The 13725-nt window shown below is 41.6% G+C and overlaps 1 protein-coding gene across 3 annotated transcripts in view; it reads right to left on the reverse strand.

The window, feature by feature from the left end:
- Positions 1-8292: 8292 nt before the first annotated feature.
- The window catches only part of immt (inner membrane protein, mitochondrial (mitofilin)), an 84229-nt gene continuing 78796 nt past the window's right edge, over positions 8293-13725 (reverse strand). For all 3 annotated transcript variants that reach the window (XM_041184618.1, XM_041184609.1, XM_041184600.1), the window contains 2 exons: positions 13547-13676; positions 8293-9157 (listed from right to left, as the gene is read on the reverse strand). In XM_041184618.1, the coding sequence (XP_041040552.1) occupies positions 8550-9157; positions 13547-13676 (738 nt within the window). In that variant the 3' untranslated portion in view covers positions 8293-8549. The remainder of the gene's footprint in view (positions 9158-13546; positions 13677-13725) is intronic.

The following is a 13725-nucleotide window of genomic DNA, read 5'->3' on the forward strand; positions in this document are numbered from 1 at the left end:
TGTTTAGCCATTCTTAATAAGTCAACCCTTTCATCTCAGGGATCAGCCTAGTGAATTTCTTTCAAACTGCCTTCAATGCCAGTGTATCCTTTCTTAAATATGGGGACCAAGACTATACACAGTACCCCAGATGTGGCCTCACCAACAGTGGTAACAAGACTTCCCTATTTTTAAACTCCAACCCCCTAGCAATCAATACAGGCCAAAATTCCATTTGCCTCATTAATTACTTGCACCTACATGGTTTTTGTGTTTCATGCACAAGGACACCCAGATCCCTCTGTGCTGCACTTTTTTGGAGCCCTTCTCTATTTAAATAATAGTTTGCCTTTTGTTTTTCCCTACCAAAGTGCATGACCTAGAGTCAGAGGTATACAGCACAGGAAAAGGCCCTTTGGCCCATCAAGTCTGTACTGGTCAAACAAGTGCCTAACTATTCTAATCCCATTTTCCAGCACTAGGCCCATTGCCTTGTCTCACACTAGCCATAAACTTCATACTTTCCTACATTAACCTCCATCTGCCACGTTTTTGCCAATTCTCTCAATCTATCTATATCCCCTAACAGGTTCCTTATGTCCTCATCACAACATGCCCTCCCACCTATTTTTGTATTGTCAGCAAATTTGGATGCATTACACTCTGCCCCCTCCTCCAAGTTATTAATATAAATGGTAAATAATTGAGGCGCTAGGACTGATTCTTGTGGCACTCTATTGGTTATGTCTTTCCAACCTGAAAAAGACCCATTAATCCCGATTCTCTGTCTTTTATGTGTTATCACTCTCTCAATCCATGCTAATACATTACCCCCAATACCGTGAGCTCCTATCTTTGATGTGACACCTTATCAATATCAAGAAACGGCTGAAGGCACTGGCAAAGGCTATGGACCCTGACAATATTCCAGCAATAGTACTGAAGAATAGTACTCCAGAACTTGCTGCGGTCCTAGCCAAGCTCTTCCACTACAGCTGGCATCTACCCGGCAATGTGGAGAATTGCCCAGCTATGTCCTGTATGCAAAAAGCAGGACAAAACCAACCTGGCTAATTACCGCCCCATCAGTCTACTCTCCATCCAGTAAACTGATGGAAGGGGTCATCAACAATGCTTTTCTTTTGATTAAAGGAGTTAAACTAAATTAGGACAAATGAGGAACAAAACAAGATGCAGCCCCTTAAAGGGACACAGTGAACAAAAAAAAAATGTTAAAGGAAACTTATCAACATTAAACCAAAATATGATCAGATTGGTCTATAAAGCACCCCAATCATAGAGGTGCCCACCAAGCATGGAAGGCCTCTATTGTGCCAGCGGACACCATGTGCACTCTTTCCAGGGAGACCCAGCCATGAACGTAGCCACAGAAGAGGGACAGGCAGTTGGACGACCCCCTCACCTGCTGCCTGGACCTGTTGATGGCCAGCTTGGCCACAACCAGGAGCCAGCTCACGAGGAGATGGTCCTCCCTCCTGCCCCTCTCTGCACCGGGTATCTGAAGATCAGGAACGTGCAACTGAAGTGCAAACAAATTAAAAGCAAAAGGCTTTTTAAATAAACAAAAAGGGGGTGCAGTGTACGATATGAAACATAGACATGGCCCACGCACTCCAGAAGGCCGCAAAACACGCTGGCATCTTGGGAGTCCATGAACCAAGACAACCTCTGGTTGTATGGGACTGCTGCATGCAACCTCCTCCATCCTGAGTCCCCAATGGTAAGGGGGAGGACAGGACTCCCGAGTACAGAGCCCTCCATTAGGGACCATCGGCAACAAGACAAGCCAACGCCTGTCTGGACGGCGGTCAAAAGCAGAGGTGAAGGGTGTGCAGCAGCAGCCCTTACAGGAAACCCCTCGTCGCCAAGCAAAAAGGCATGGAGGGCAATTCCATCAGGCAAATCAGGTCATCAGCAGTGTTATCAAGCGGCATTTGCTTAGCAATAACCTGCTCGCTGATGTTCAGTTGCGGTTCTGCCAAGATCACTCAGCTTCTGACCTCATGACAGCCTTAGTTCAAACATGGACAAAAGAGCTGAACTCCAAAGGTGAGGTGAGAGTGATTGCCCTTGACATCAAGGCCACATTTGACCAAGTGTGGCATCAAGGAGCTCTAGCAAAACTGGAGTCAAATGGGAAGCGGGGAAAAATCTCCGCTGGTTGGAGTCATACTTAGTACAAATGAAGATGATTGTTGTTGGAGGTCAGTCATCTCAGCTCCAGGACATCACAGCATGAGTTTCTCAGGGTAGTGTCTTCGGCCCAACCATCTTCACCTGCTTCATTAATGACCTCCCTTCCATCATAAGGTCAGAAGTGGGGTTGTTCGCTGATGATTGCACAATGTTCAGCACCATTTGGTGACTCATCAGGTACTGAAGCAATCCGTGTCCAAATGCAGCAAGATCTGGACAATATCCAGGCCTGGTCTGACAAGTGGCAAGTAAAATTCGTGCCACACAAGTACCAGGTAATGACCATCTCCAACAAGAGAAAATCTAACCATTGCCCCTTGACATTCAATGGCATTACCGTCACTGAATTTCCCGCTATCAACATCCTGGGGTGGTTACCATTGACCTGAAACTGAACTGGACTAACCATATCAATACTGTGGCTACAAAAGCAAGACAGAGGCTGGGAATTATGCAGAGAGTAACTCATGTCCTGACTCCCCAAAGCCTGTCCACCATCTACAAGGCACAAGTCAGTTGTGAGAAGGAATACTCCCCACTTGCCTGGATGAGTGCAGCTCCCAGAACACTTAAGAAGGTTGACACCATCCAGGACAAAGCAGCCCACTTGATTGGCACATCCACAAACATCCACTCCCTCCACCACCAATGAACAGTAACAGCAGTGTGTATCACCTACAAGATGCAATGCAGAAACTCACCAAGACTCCTCAGGCAATACCTTCCAAACCCACAACTGCTACCATCTAGAAGGACAAGGGCAGCAGACACATGGGAACACCATCACCTTCAAGACACTCACCATCCTGACTCGGAAATATATTGCCACTCCTTCACTGTCGCTGGGTCAAAATCCTGGAACTCCCTCCCTAACAGCACTGTGGGTGCACCTACACCACATGGGCTGCAGCGGTTCAAGAAGGCAGCTCACCATCACCTTCTCAAGGGCAACTAGGGATGGGCAATAGATGCTGGCCTAGCCAGTGATGCCCACATCTTGTAAATGAATTTTAAAAATCCTAATCTCTGACCTGCTCTTTTATCGATCTTAAAGAGCTGGTTCAGTTAACTTTCTGGACAATGTTAACACCCATGATGTTAATGCTTGTCATTGGTAATGTCATTGAATATTAGTAGGTTGCTGGACTTGTTTTGTTCCTATGTTGCATGGTATGAATGTCATTTGCCAATTATCATCCCAAGCCTGGAGAAGGAGATAATGTATATTAGCTATGCTTTTCTTGGTATAACTAATTAATAATGAAATGTCCAGACTCCTACTAAGTCCCTGAGGCATCCTCCTTTGTAAGCCCTAAACAGCAGCAGCTATTTGAGAAGGAAGATGAGAAAGAGAAGCTTTGTCATGGGTAGTTCCAACTTACAGAGCAAAAAATAACTTAGAGAGATAGAGGAAGAGCAGCCTGATCTTGGTATATGAATTCTATTTTTTATATATATGTTCATTGGATGTGGGCCATCCCTAATTGCCCTTGTTCAGGAGACATTTAAGAATCAACCACATTGCTGATGTCACATGTAGGCCAGACCAGATAAAGCCAACAGAGGGCATTAGTGAACCAGATTGGTTTTTACAAATGTCTCTTGTCCCACCCTCCCCTTAAACCAGCTAAAATTTCATCTCTCTTCTATTTTTACTTAGTTCTGTTGAAGGGTCATTCAGACTCGAAACATTAACTGTGTCCTTCTCTGCAGATGCTGCCAGACCTGCTGAGTTTTTCCGGGTATTTTTGTTTTTGTGTGGGTTTTTACAACAATTGACAATGGTTTCATCAGACTTTTATTGGATTCAAATTTCACAGTCCGCCAGTGGATTTGAACCCAGGTCCCCAGAGCATTACCCTGAGTCTCTGAATTACTAGTCCAGCAACAATACCACTATGCCATCCAAGTGATTTTTTTCACAAACTCCAAACTGACCCTCACCCAGCTCATAGAAAACCAGGCATTGAGAATAGATTCCTGCAATGCAACGGGTTTGAGGAGGACATCATTCCTATGCTGAGAATCACTTGTTCACTCCAGCCTTGTTCACTACAATAAATTAACCATTTCTTTACCTTGCAGCCAGAACTTCCTACACTCGTATAGGACATTCTTGTATTGTAAAGACTTCACTCCACAGGCATAAATGTATATTTACAAATATATACAAATGAGAAAAGGAAAGCAATCCAACAATCCCTCCTCCTGGCCTTATGACAGAGGGAAGGTCAGTGACCAAGTAGCTGAAGAGGGTAGTTCCTTGGACAGTGCTCAAAGAGCTAAATTGGCAGGGTTCCAACAATCACATCCATCATCTTTTGTGCTAGGTATGACTCCAGCCAGGTGAGAGCTTCCCCCCGATCCACACTGACTTCAATTTTATTAAGGTGACTTAGTGCCATACTTGGTCATTTGTTGCCTAGAGGTCAAGGGCAGTCACTCCCACCTCATCCTCTGGAATTCAATTCTCTGGACCAAGGTCAATGGTTATTTTGAACTGGATTAACTGTTGCTGTGTGAGCAGATACAACAGGCAATTTACACACAACTAGATCCCACAACCAGCAATGAGATAGATGACCAGTTAATATTTTAGCTAGTTTACTTTAGGCATTAAGGTTAACCATGAAGCTTTTTATTCTTTTAAATAATGTAATAGGATCTTCAACTAAGGTTTAATATTTCATCTGAACGACTGCTCCTCTAAAGATGCATCACTCTCAGTAATGGACTGAAACGTTAGCCAAGTTTTTTTTGCTCCAGTGCTGGAATAGGTTTTGAACCTGCAATCTTCTGACTTCAAGGTCACTATGCTACCAATAAGCAAATGTTTTGTCTTTAAGGTTTCATTGAAAGACTATATATTACATTGTATGCACCACTAAACTCTCAGTGCATTGTACAAGGTATAGCTGTTGTCATCTTTTTGTGGTGTCATCCTTTTGTCATCTACATGTGGGGTAGATGCACCCACAGTGCTGTTAGGGAGGGAGTTGCAGGATTTTGACCCAGCGACAGTGAAGGAATGGCGATGTATTTCTGAGTCAGGATGGTGAGTGTCTTGAATGGGAACTTCCAGGTGATGGTGTTCCCATGTGTCTAGTGGATTTTTGAAATATCACTGCGGCAGACACTTTTTGCATAGTAGAGTTTTGTGCAGCAGAAATTACTGCATTTCTGGTATTATGGAGAGGTGGCCTGAAGTGGAAAGCTTGCTAAAACTTGCAATGGGAACCAGGATCAGCAGCACATCTACTGTCACCAAGGAACCTACCAGGGCATTCTAAAGGAGCTACCAAAATGAATCACTTCATACATCTCTGCATTAAAGTTCACCTGTCAAATGTCTTCCCATATATTTCACCCGTCTGTCTACGCTCATCTGGAGCCTGTTACTATCCTCCTATTCACTATATTTCTGGATTTTGTGTCAGCTGCAAACTTTGAAATGATGCCCTGTCTCTCCAAGTCCAGGTCACCCACAGCAATGTGGTTGACTCTCAAATGCCCTCTGAACTAGATGGCAACTAAGGGTGGGTAATAAATGCTGGCTTGGCCAGCATTGCCCACATCCCATGAACGAATAAAACAAAAATTAAGTTCCCCCTTGGTCTTTCAGTTACTGGATTGATCAATTTTCCCTTTTTTAAAACATGAGTATAATATTTACAATATCCCAGTCCTCTAGTACAATCCCCATGTCTGAGGATTGGAAGAATGTGGTCAGAACCTCCACAATTTCTATCCTTCCTTCAGCAACCTAATTTTTCAACTTTGAGCACCGCTAACCTTAACCACCTCTATCTATTTGTATCCTATCAAATTTCTCTCTTCCTCCTTTATTGTGACATTGGCAGCATTCTCTTCTTTAGACAGAAAGTATTCATTTAGTTCCTCAGCTATGCCCGCTGCCTCCAAAATCTTTTTGTCTCTATTTGGCCACCCTTCCTTTGAATCTTTAAAAGTAGTGATAATGGGAGAATTTCAATTATTCTTATATAAACTCAAATTTTACTGTGTGTTCATAAAAGACTTGTGTGTTGCCTTTTACATTACCTATCTATTCTCATATGTCAGTGCTCCTTTGCCAGTGCAGACACGAATGGGATCCTTCTGTGCTGTTAAAATTCTGTGATTATGTTTTGTATTCAGCCTGGTTCTCCACTGAGTTATGAACCTTACGTTTATCATAAGCCTTCTTGTCTGGTTCATTTTGATCTCTATCTTTAGTCATTCAGGTTTGGATGCCCTTTATTTTCTCCTCTTGAGAATATGTCTAATCTGTACTCAACCTACAGGGCAATAGACCAAGAGGTGGAATGCGGGATTAGACTGGATGGTTCATTTTCAGCTGGCATCAACATCCTTTTTGTACCTTAAATCTTTGTTTCTGTGTAACTACTAAAACATGGCTAAGTACCATTTTCACTGCACGGGCACCAAATACCTTACTTTAGCTGGTAAGATGTGAGTGGATTCTTCCCCCAACTCCTGTCAACGTTGCTGATCATTTCACCAGCAACAAGTGCTTCAGCATGTTAAATTACGTTTCCTTCTGTCTTCTCAAGACTGGAAAAAATTCCCATTACTCCAGTGCTTGACGTCAAAATGGTCTGGTGCTTGACCTATTAATGCGTTAAAGATAACCGAAAATGTCCATGATATTAAATGAGGAAAGAAGGAAATTATTCAGACTATTGTTCATTAGTGTTCTGTATTGCTTGGACATACTCTAAAGAAATATCAGACTGTCCCGAATGAAGTCTATTAATGTTATGCTTTTAAGGTTCTATTTAAAAGTCACTATCTTAACAGTCACATCTGAAATGAATTAAACCCTTGATTGGATGGCAAAGTGTGTTATTCTTAGCTCAACAAGAGCTTATTAAGCAACAGCTTGTATTGATATAATGCCTTCGAATGTAATAAAAAGTCCCAAGGTGCATTAAAAAAACCTATGTACAAAATTTGACACTAAGCCACGAAAGGGGATTTTAGACCAGATGACCAAAAGCTTGGTCAAAGGTTTTAAAAAGGAGCAAAAACAGAGATAGAGAGGACCTTGGTATCTGAAGGCATGGCCACCAATACAGCATTTAAAATGGGAATGCTTAAGAGGCCAGAGGGTCTGTAGGGCTGAAGAAGATCACAGAGAAAGGGAGGGGCAAGGCCATTGAGGGATTTTAAAAACAAGGATGAGAATTTTAAAATTAAGCTGTTGCTTAACCAGGAGCCAAATGTAGATCAGTGGGCATAGGAGAGATGGGCGAGTCGAACAAGTGCACATTCGGACACAGGCAGCAGTTTTTAATGTCAAGTTTGCAGAAGATAGAGCTAGGAATGCCAGCCAGGCGTATGTTGAAATAGTCAAGTCTAGAGATAATAAAGGCAAGGATGAAGGTTTCAGCACCAGATAAGCTCGTGCCAAGGCAGAGTCGGGTGATGTAACCAAGGTGGCAAAAGGCAGTCTTCTTGATGGTTTGAAAACGCAAGGAAAACTAAAGGAAAAATCAATTATATTCTCTTCATACGGAGTTATATTTTACCTTTAAATTTAGTTATGTAATACTGAATGGTATAGATGGTCACAGAGTGCATTAAAATGTATAAAACCAGACAGTGTAATGAGTATTTGGGTTCATAAAGGCCAAAGATACTAAGCTCAGAACTGTAACAACCTTGAATCCCCAACCAATAGCCATTAGCAGGGGCTGTAAATACTACTTTTTAAGTACCATTGCATGTATTGTGCATGAATAAATCTATAATGCTTCAATTCAATCTTTAAAATTGAGAACCTTATGCTAATAACTAGGTCCATTATGAATTTGCCCTTAGCTGCTTCTTGATGGATGTTCAGATGATCAGTTTCTTTACTTGGTGTTAACTTATCTCTACAAATCCAATTATTCAACAGATTTAGGTCACTACAAATCAAGGAGTAACCAGCAGTTATTCCAACCCTTGGTTGATCATCCACAGAGCAAAAACAGAATCTAGGGACGCATCATCTGATGATTCACTATCTCTTGAACTAGTAACTGGTCATATTTCAATTTTAGTATTTTTATATATATCAATATAAATTTTCCATTCATTGTTTAATTGTTTTATTGATATGCATCTGAAGGGAAAAATCAACATACAGTGAGTTGAAATGATTATTTGGTTCAATTACAAAGTCCAATCCATAAAACTATTATACCAAATTACAAACACACATTCCAACAACTTACTTCATTGTACCATCTACTGGAAATACACTGGAACAGTCAGTGAAGTCAGTAACATAGTGCTTACAGGGTTGGACTCCATTTTTCCTATCGTGATAAGGACTGTTTTCTGTTGAATTATTGAACTTGTGTGGTACCCAAACCAACCGCATTGGCATAAGCTGAAAGGATTTCTACTATTTGCTTTGTTTCGAGGGTCACACGAGCTTCTGTCAGCCAGTCTCGTGCCACCCTTCTTGGTTCTCCACGAAGTTGGTTGACAAATTTAGCTGCAAGCTCTAGGTCGCCATGTTCAACGCAGAACGAAGCGTACGATAACAGTCTAAATGTGTCCAGGTCTTCGGGGTTAAGTTCCTCAGGAGGCTTTGCTACTTGGGGCTCCATTAATAGGAAGGACTGCAGGTAGGAGAGGAAATATTGATAGAGGCTATTTCTCGTCTCATCTATCATGGCCACACGTCGTGCTATTTTCCGTACTGTGTAGAATCGATGACGCAATGCCTCTTCACTGTACACGCCACGGGACAGACACTCTTGAGGAAGAGCTTTAACTAAGGCCTGTGTGAACTGATCGTCTCCACAGCTATTTGTAATAGCTTCCAGGGCTTTCTGTAGAGGTTCTGTCAGACTATCACCAGAGGACGTTTTTAGTGTGTATTGCAGAGCTTCTATGGAGAGCCAGAGTTGATGCGCCTTTCTAGCCTCCTCTTCAGCAATTGCATGACCTGAAATGAGACATTATACAATTCATGAAGGTAGTTGAAGAAGACACTAAGCTTTTAATTATAAATAGATATGTAATTATAATTATATATATGCATATATGAGAAACAATGAGAAACGATACAGCTTGATTCATACTTTTTATAGTTGGGAGACACTTTTGAGGAAGAGCTTCAACTAAGGCCTGTGCAAACTGATCATCTCCTCAGTTATTTGCTAATAGCTTCTAGGGCTTTCTGCAGGGGTGCTGGGTAGGGAAAATGCTAGCGTTTGCTATTAAGGATGTGATAACAAGACACTTAGAAAATATCAATGGGATTAGACAAAGTTAACATGGATTTACGAGAGGGAAATCATGTTTGACAAACCTACTGGAGTTTTTTCGAGGATGTAACAAGCAGAATAGATAAGAGAGAACCAGTGGATGTGGTTTATTTGGATTTTTAGAAAGCTTTTGATAAAGTCCACATAAGAGGTTAGTCTATAAACTTAAAGCACGTGGGATTGAGAGTAATATATTGGCATGGATTGAAAATTGGTTAGCAGACAGGAACCAGACAGTAGGAATAAACGGGTCTTTTTCGGAATGGCAGATGGTGACTAGTGGGGTACTGCAGGGATCAGTGCTTGGGCCCCAGCTATTCACAATATATATCAGTAATTTGGATGAGGGAACCAAATGTAATATTTCCAAGTTTGCTGACGACACAAAACTAGGTGGGAATGTGAGTGATGAGGAGGATGTTAAGAGGCTTCAAGGTGATTTAGATTAATTGAGTGAGTGGGCAAATACATGCCAGATGCAGTATAATGTGGATAAGTGTGAAGTTATCCATTTTGGTAGGAAAAACAGAATGGCAAAGTATTATTTAAATGGTGATGGATTGGGAAATGTTGATGTACAAAGGATCCTTTTTTATAAATTCATTCACAGGACATGGGCATTGCTGGCTAAGCCAGCATTTATTGCCCATCCCTAGTTGCCCTTAAGAAGGTGGTGGTGAACTGCCTTCTTGAACCGCTGCAGTCCATGAGGTGTAGTGCTGTTAGGAAGGGAGTTCCAGGAATTTGATCCAGTGACAGTGAAGAAACAGCGACATATTTCCAAGTCAGGACGTTGAGTGACTTGGAGGGGAACTTCCAGGTGATGGTGTTCCCGTCTCTCTGCTGCCCTAGTCCTTTTAGATGGTAATGGTCGTGGGTTTAGAAGGTGCTGTCAAAGGAGTCTTTGTGAACCTTGGTGTCCTTGTACATCAATCACTGAAAGCAAGCCTGCAGCTGCAGCAAGCAGTTAAGGTGGCAAATGGTATGCTGGATATATATTTGAGGAGGAAATAAATGGTTTCTAGACTCTAAAGGTGTCAAGGGATATGGGGAGAGAGTGGAGTGTGGTGTTGAGAAAGAGGATTAGCCATGATCATATTGAATGGCGGAGCAGGCTCAAATGACCTACTCCTGCTTCTATGGAAAATATGTTGCCACAATTACATAAGAAATTGGTGGGACAGGCTGGATTGCTTACTCCTATTCAACAACAACTTATACTTGTATAGCACCTCTGAATGCAAGGAAACGTACCAAAGTACTTCACAGGAGCATTATAAAACAGGATATGACACTGACCCACATAAGGAGGTAGTATTACAAGTGTGTGAAAAGCCTTCAACATCTATGCCTCAAGAGGCTATCCTCAAAGTACTAAAGTTAAGAAAACTCACTTGGAATTCAATTTGTTCAGGATATCATGATTCGTTGCCTGGGTCTTTTGAAATCTGTGTGTCTTACTGTTACCTTAGTGAAGGTGTAACTGGGAGTTAGGTTGATTAGGGGATTTAGAAGTTATCATAGTAGTAATCTGTAGATCTATGCATGTATTTAAAATCATTTCTCTTATTAATAAATGTTTAATTTAGTTTCATAAAAATCTATAAGATTTGGTGGTCTTATTATTACTGGATTCAAGGCACACATCTCGAAATTTATACAAATTGAAAATTAGTTGTGACAGTTGTTTAAAGTTTCTCTCTGGGGTTTGAGCAACTCAGCACTTACCATTGGCTGTGTCATAACAAGGAGGAAAGCAATGTAGAGAAGCAGAGAGGTGTAGCGAGGCTATTTCAGAGCTTGAGGCCCAGGCAACCAAAGGCATGATCACTAATGGTGGAGTGATTAAAATCAGGGATACAAAAGAGGCCAGGATTAGGGGAGGGCATATATCTCGGTGGGCTGTGGGGTTGGAGGAGATTACAGAGATAGGGATAAGGCCATGGAAGGAGTTGAAAACAAGAATGAGAATTTTAAACATCAACATCCCAAAGTCAATGTAGGTCAGGGAGCACAAGATGATGGGTAAACTGGACTTGGTGTGAGTTAAGACTTGGGCAGCAGAGTTTTGAATGATGTCAAGTTTAGATGGTAGAATGTGGGAGACCAGCCACAAGTGCATTGGAATAGTCAAGTCTAGAGGTAACAAAAGAATGAATCAGAGTTTCAACAGCAGATGAACTGAGATGGGGGGGGGGGGTTGCGGTGTGAAGTTAGGCCATCATAGCGATTGGATGAATATGAGATCAGAAGCTCATCTCAGGATCAAATGTGACCTCATGGTTGTAAGCAGACTGGCATAATCTCAGACTGTTGCCAGGGAGAGGAATGGAGATGGTAGTCAGGAAACAGTTTGAAGTGGGGACTGAAAACAATGGATTCAGTCTTCCCAACATTTAACTGGAGGAAATTTCTGCTCATCCAGTACTGGATGTGAGATAAGCAGTCTGATAATTTAGCAATAGTAAAGGAGTTGAGAGAGCTGGTAGTGAGGTAGAGCTGGGAGTCATCAGCGTAGATGTGAAAATTAATGGTGTGCTTTTGGATGATGTCGATGAGGAGCAGCAGGTAGATGAGAAATAGGAAGGGGCCAAGGAAGGGAAGCCATTGTACGTGATTCACTGGGGTTACAATTAGATAGACAAAAACCAGATGAGAGCAGTCTCACCCAGCTGGACAACAGTGGAGAGATGTTGGGGGAGGATGGTGTGGTCAACTATGTCAAAGGATGTAGACAGGTCAAGAAGGAGAAAGGAAAGTTCAACCTTGTCACAGTCAAATGGGGTGTCATTTGTGACTGATAGGAGCTGTTTCAGTACTGTGACAGAGGTAGAAACCAGATTGGATGGATTCAAACAGAGTTCAGGAAAGATGGGAACAGATTTGAGTGGAGAACATGCTAAAGGACTTGGGAGAGGAATGGGAGGTTGCTGCCATGTACTCAGCTCTTTCCCCAACTTGCCATTAAAAATTTAGAAAACCTTTACCTATCTGTAACTGTGTATGTTATCTCTCCAACATTATTTTTGCTTTTTACTTATAATATGGGATGGGCATTCCATATAAGTCCATGACCAGCAACATAGTCCATCTCCTGTTGTCACTTGCCTTTTTCTTCCATCATACTCCCAAATCACTGGGACATTGTCTCACCCTCTGCCCTCCTGCTTTAGCTATTTACATATCCCCAGATATAACTTTTATTTCTCTCATTATTGCCTCCTTTTGTCATCTCCTGACCTCCACCAAATCACAGACCAATTTCTTCTTCCCGCCTCCTTTTCTTCGGATCAGTTCATCTGATGTGGACACTGGCCTGAATCGTTAACCCTATCTTTTCCAGGTGCCCCCCAACTTGCTGAATGTTTTCAGCTCTTCCTGTTTTTAATTCGAGTTTTCCAGCATTTGGAATATTTTGATTTTTAACAATATGCCCTCCCATAATTATAGGATCTGTCACTCATCTTCCAGAATAGCATCCCTATCATAGGAACATAGGAACAGGGGTACGCCATCAAACCCTTTGAGCCTGTTCTGCTCTTAGGACATTTTATTACATTAAAGGCAGATATACAAATATAACGTTATTGTTGTTGGATCGTCTGTACTTCAACTCCAAACCCTTATTAATCATGCCTACATGACAATCTTATCAACCACAGTCTTAAAGGTTTCAATTGCTCCAAAATTCACAGTATCTTGGGGAGAGACTTCACTACACTGTATGTGAAAATGTGCTTTGTGATTTCACTCCTAAAAAGGTTTAACTTTCAATTTTGATTTGCTATCTTTTTTCAACAAGAATACAATATGTACCGTGCAGTGACAATAATGTCATTACCCAGAGACCAATTCCAGCAACCTGTTGACAAATATCACACACCAATATATAAGTTGGGTGTGGGGATTAAGTATTAAAAACTAAATCGTCAGGGAAGAATTAATTCAGTGACTCTTCATCCACAATTATTGTCAGAAAAATGTGATAAGAATACTCGCTGGATGCATCTCACCAAGTTTTTGTAAACTTTAGGCAAAATACTTGCTAATGACCAGCAATCACTCACTTTCCATTGCTTGTTCAATACCCTTCAACCTGGAATAAGCTGCATTCATGTCCAGTGTAAAATTGTCCACTTGTTCCTGAGCCAAGCGTCTGAATTCAATTTCATATTCAGATATCTTTTGTTGCAACTCCTGCAAATTTAAAAAAATGCAATCAAGCGGTATAAAACTTTACTACATA

This window comes from Carcharodon carcharias, chromosome 1, assembly GCF_017639515.1.
Source record: "Carcharodon carcharias isolate sCarCar2 chromosome 1, sCarCar2.pri, whole genome shotgun sequence".
Lineage (NCBI taxonomy): Eukaryota > Metazoa > Chordata > Chondrichthyes > Lamniformes > Lamnidae > Carcharodon > Carcharodon carcharias.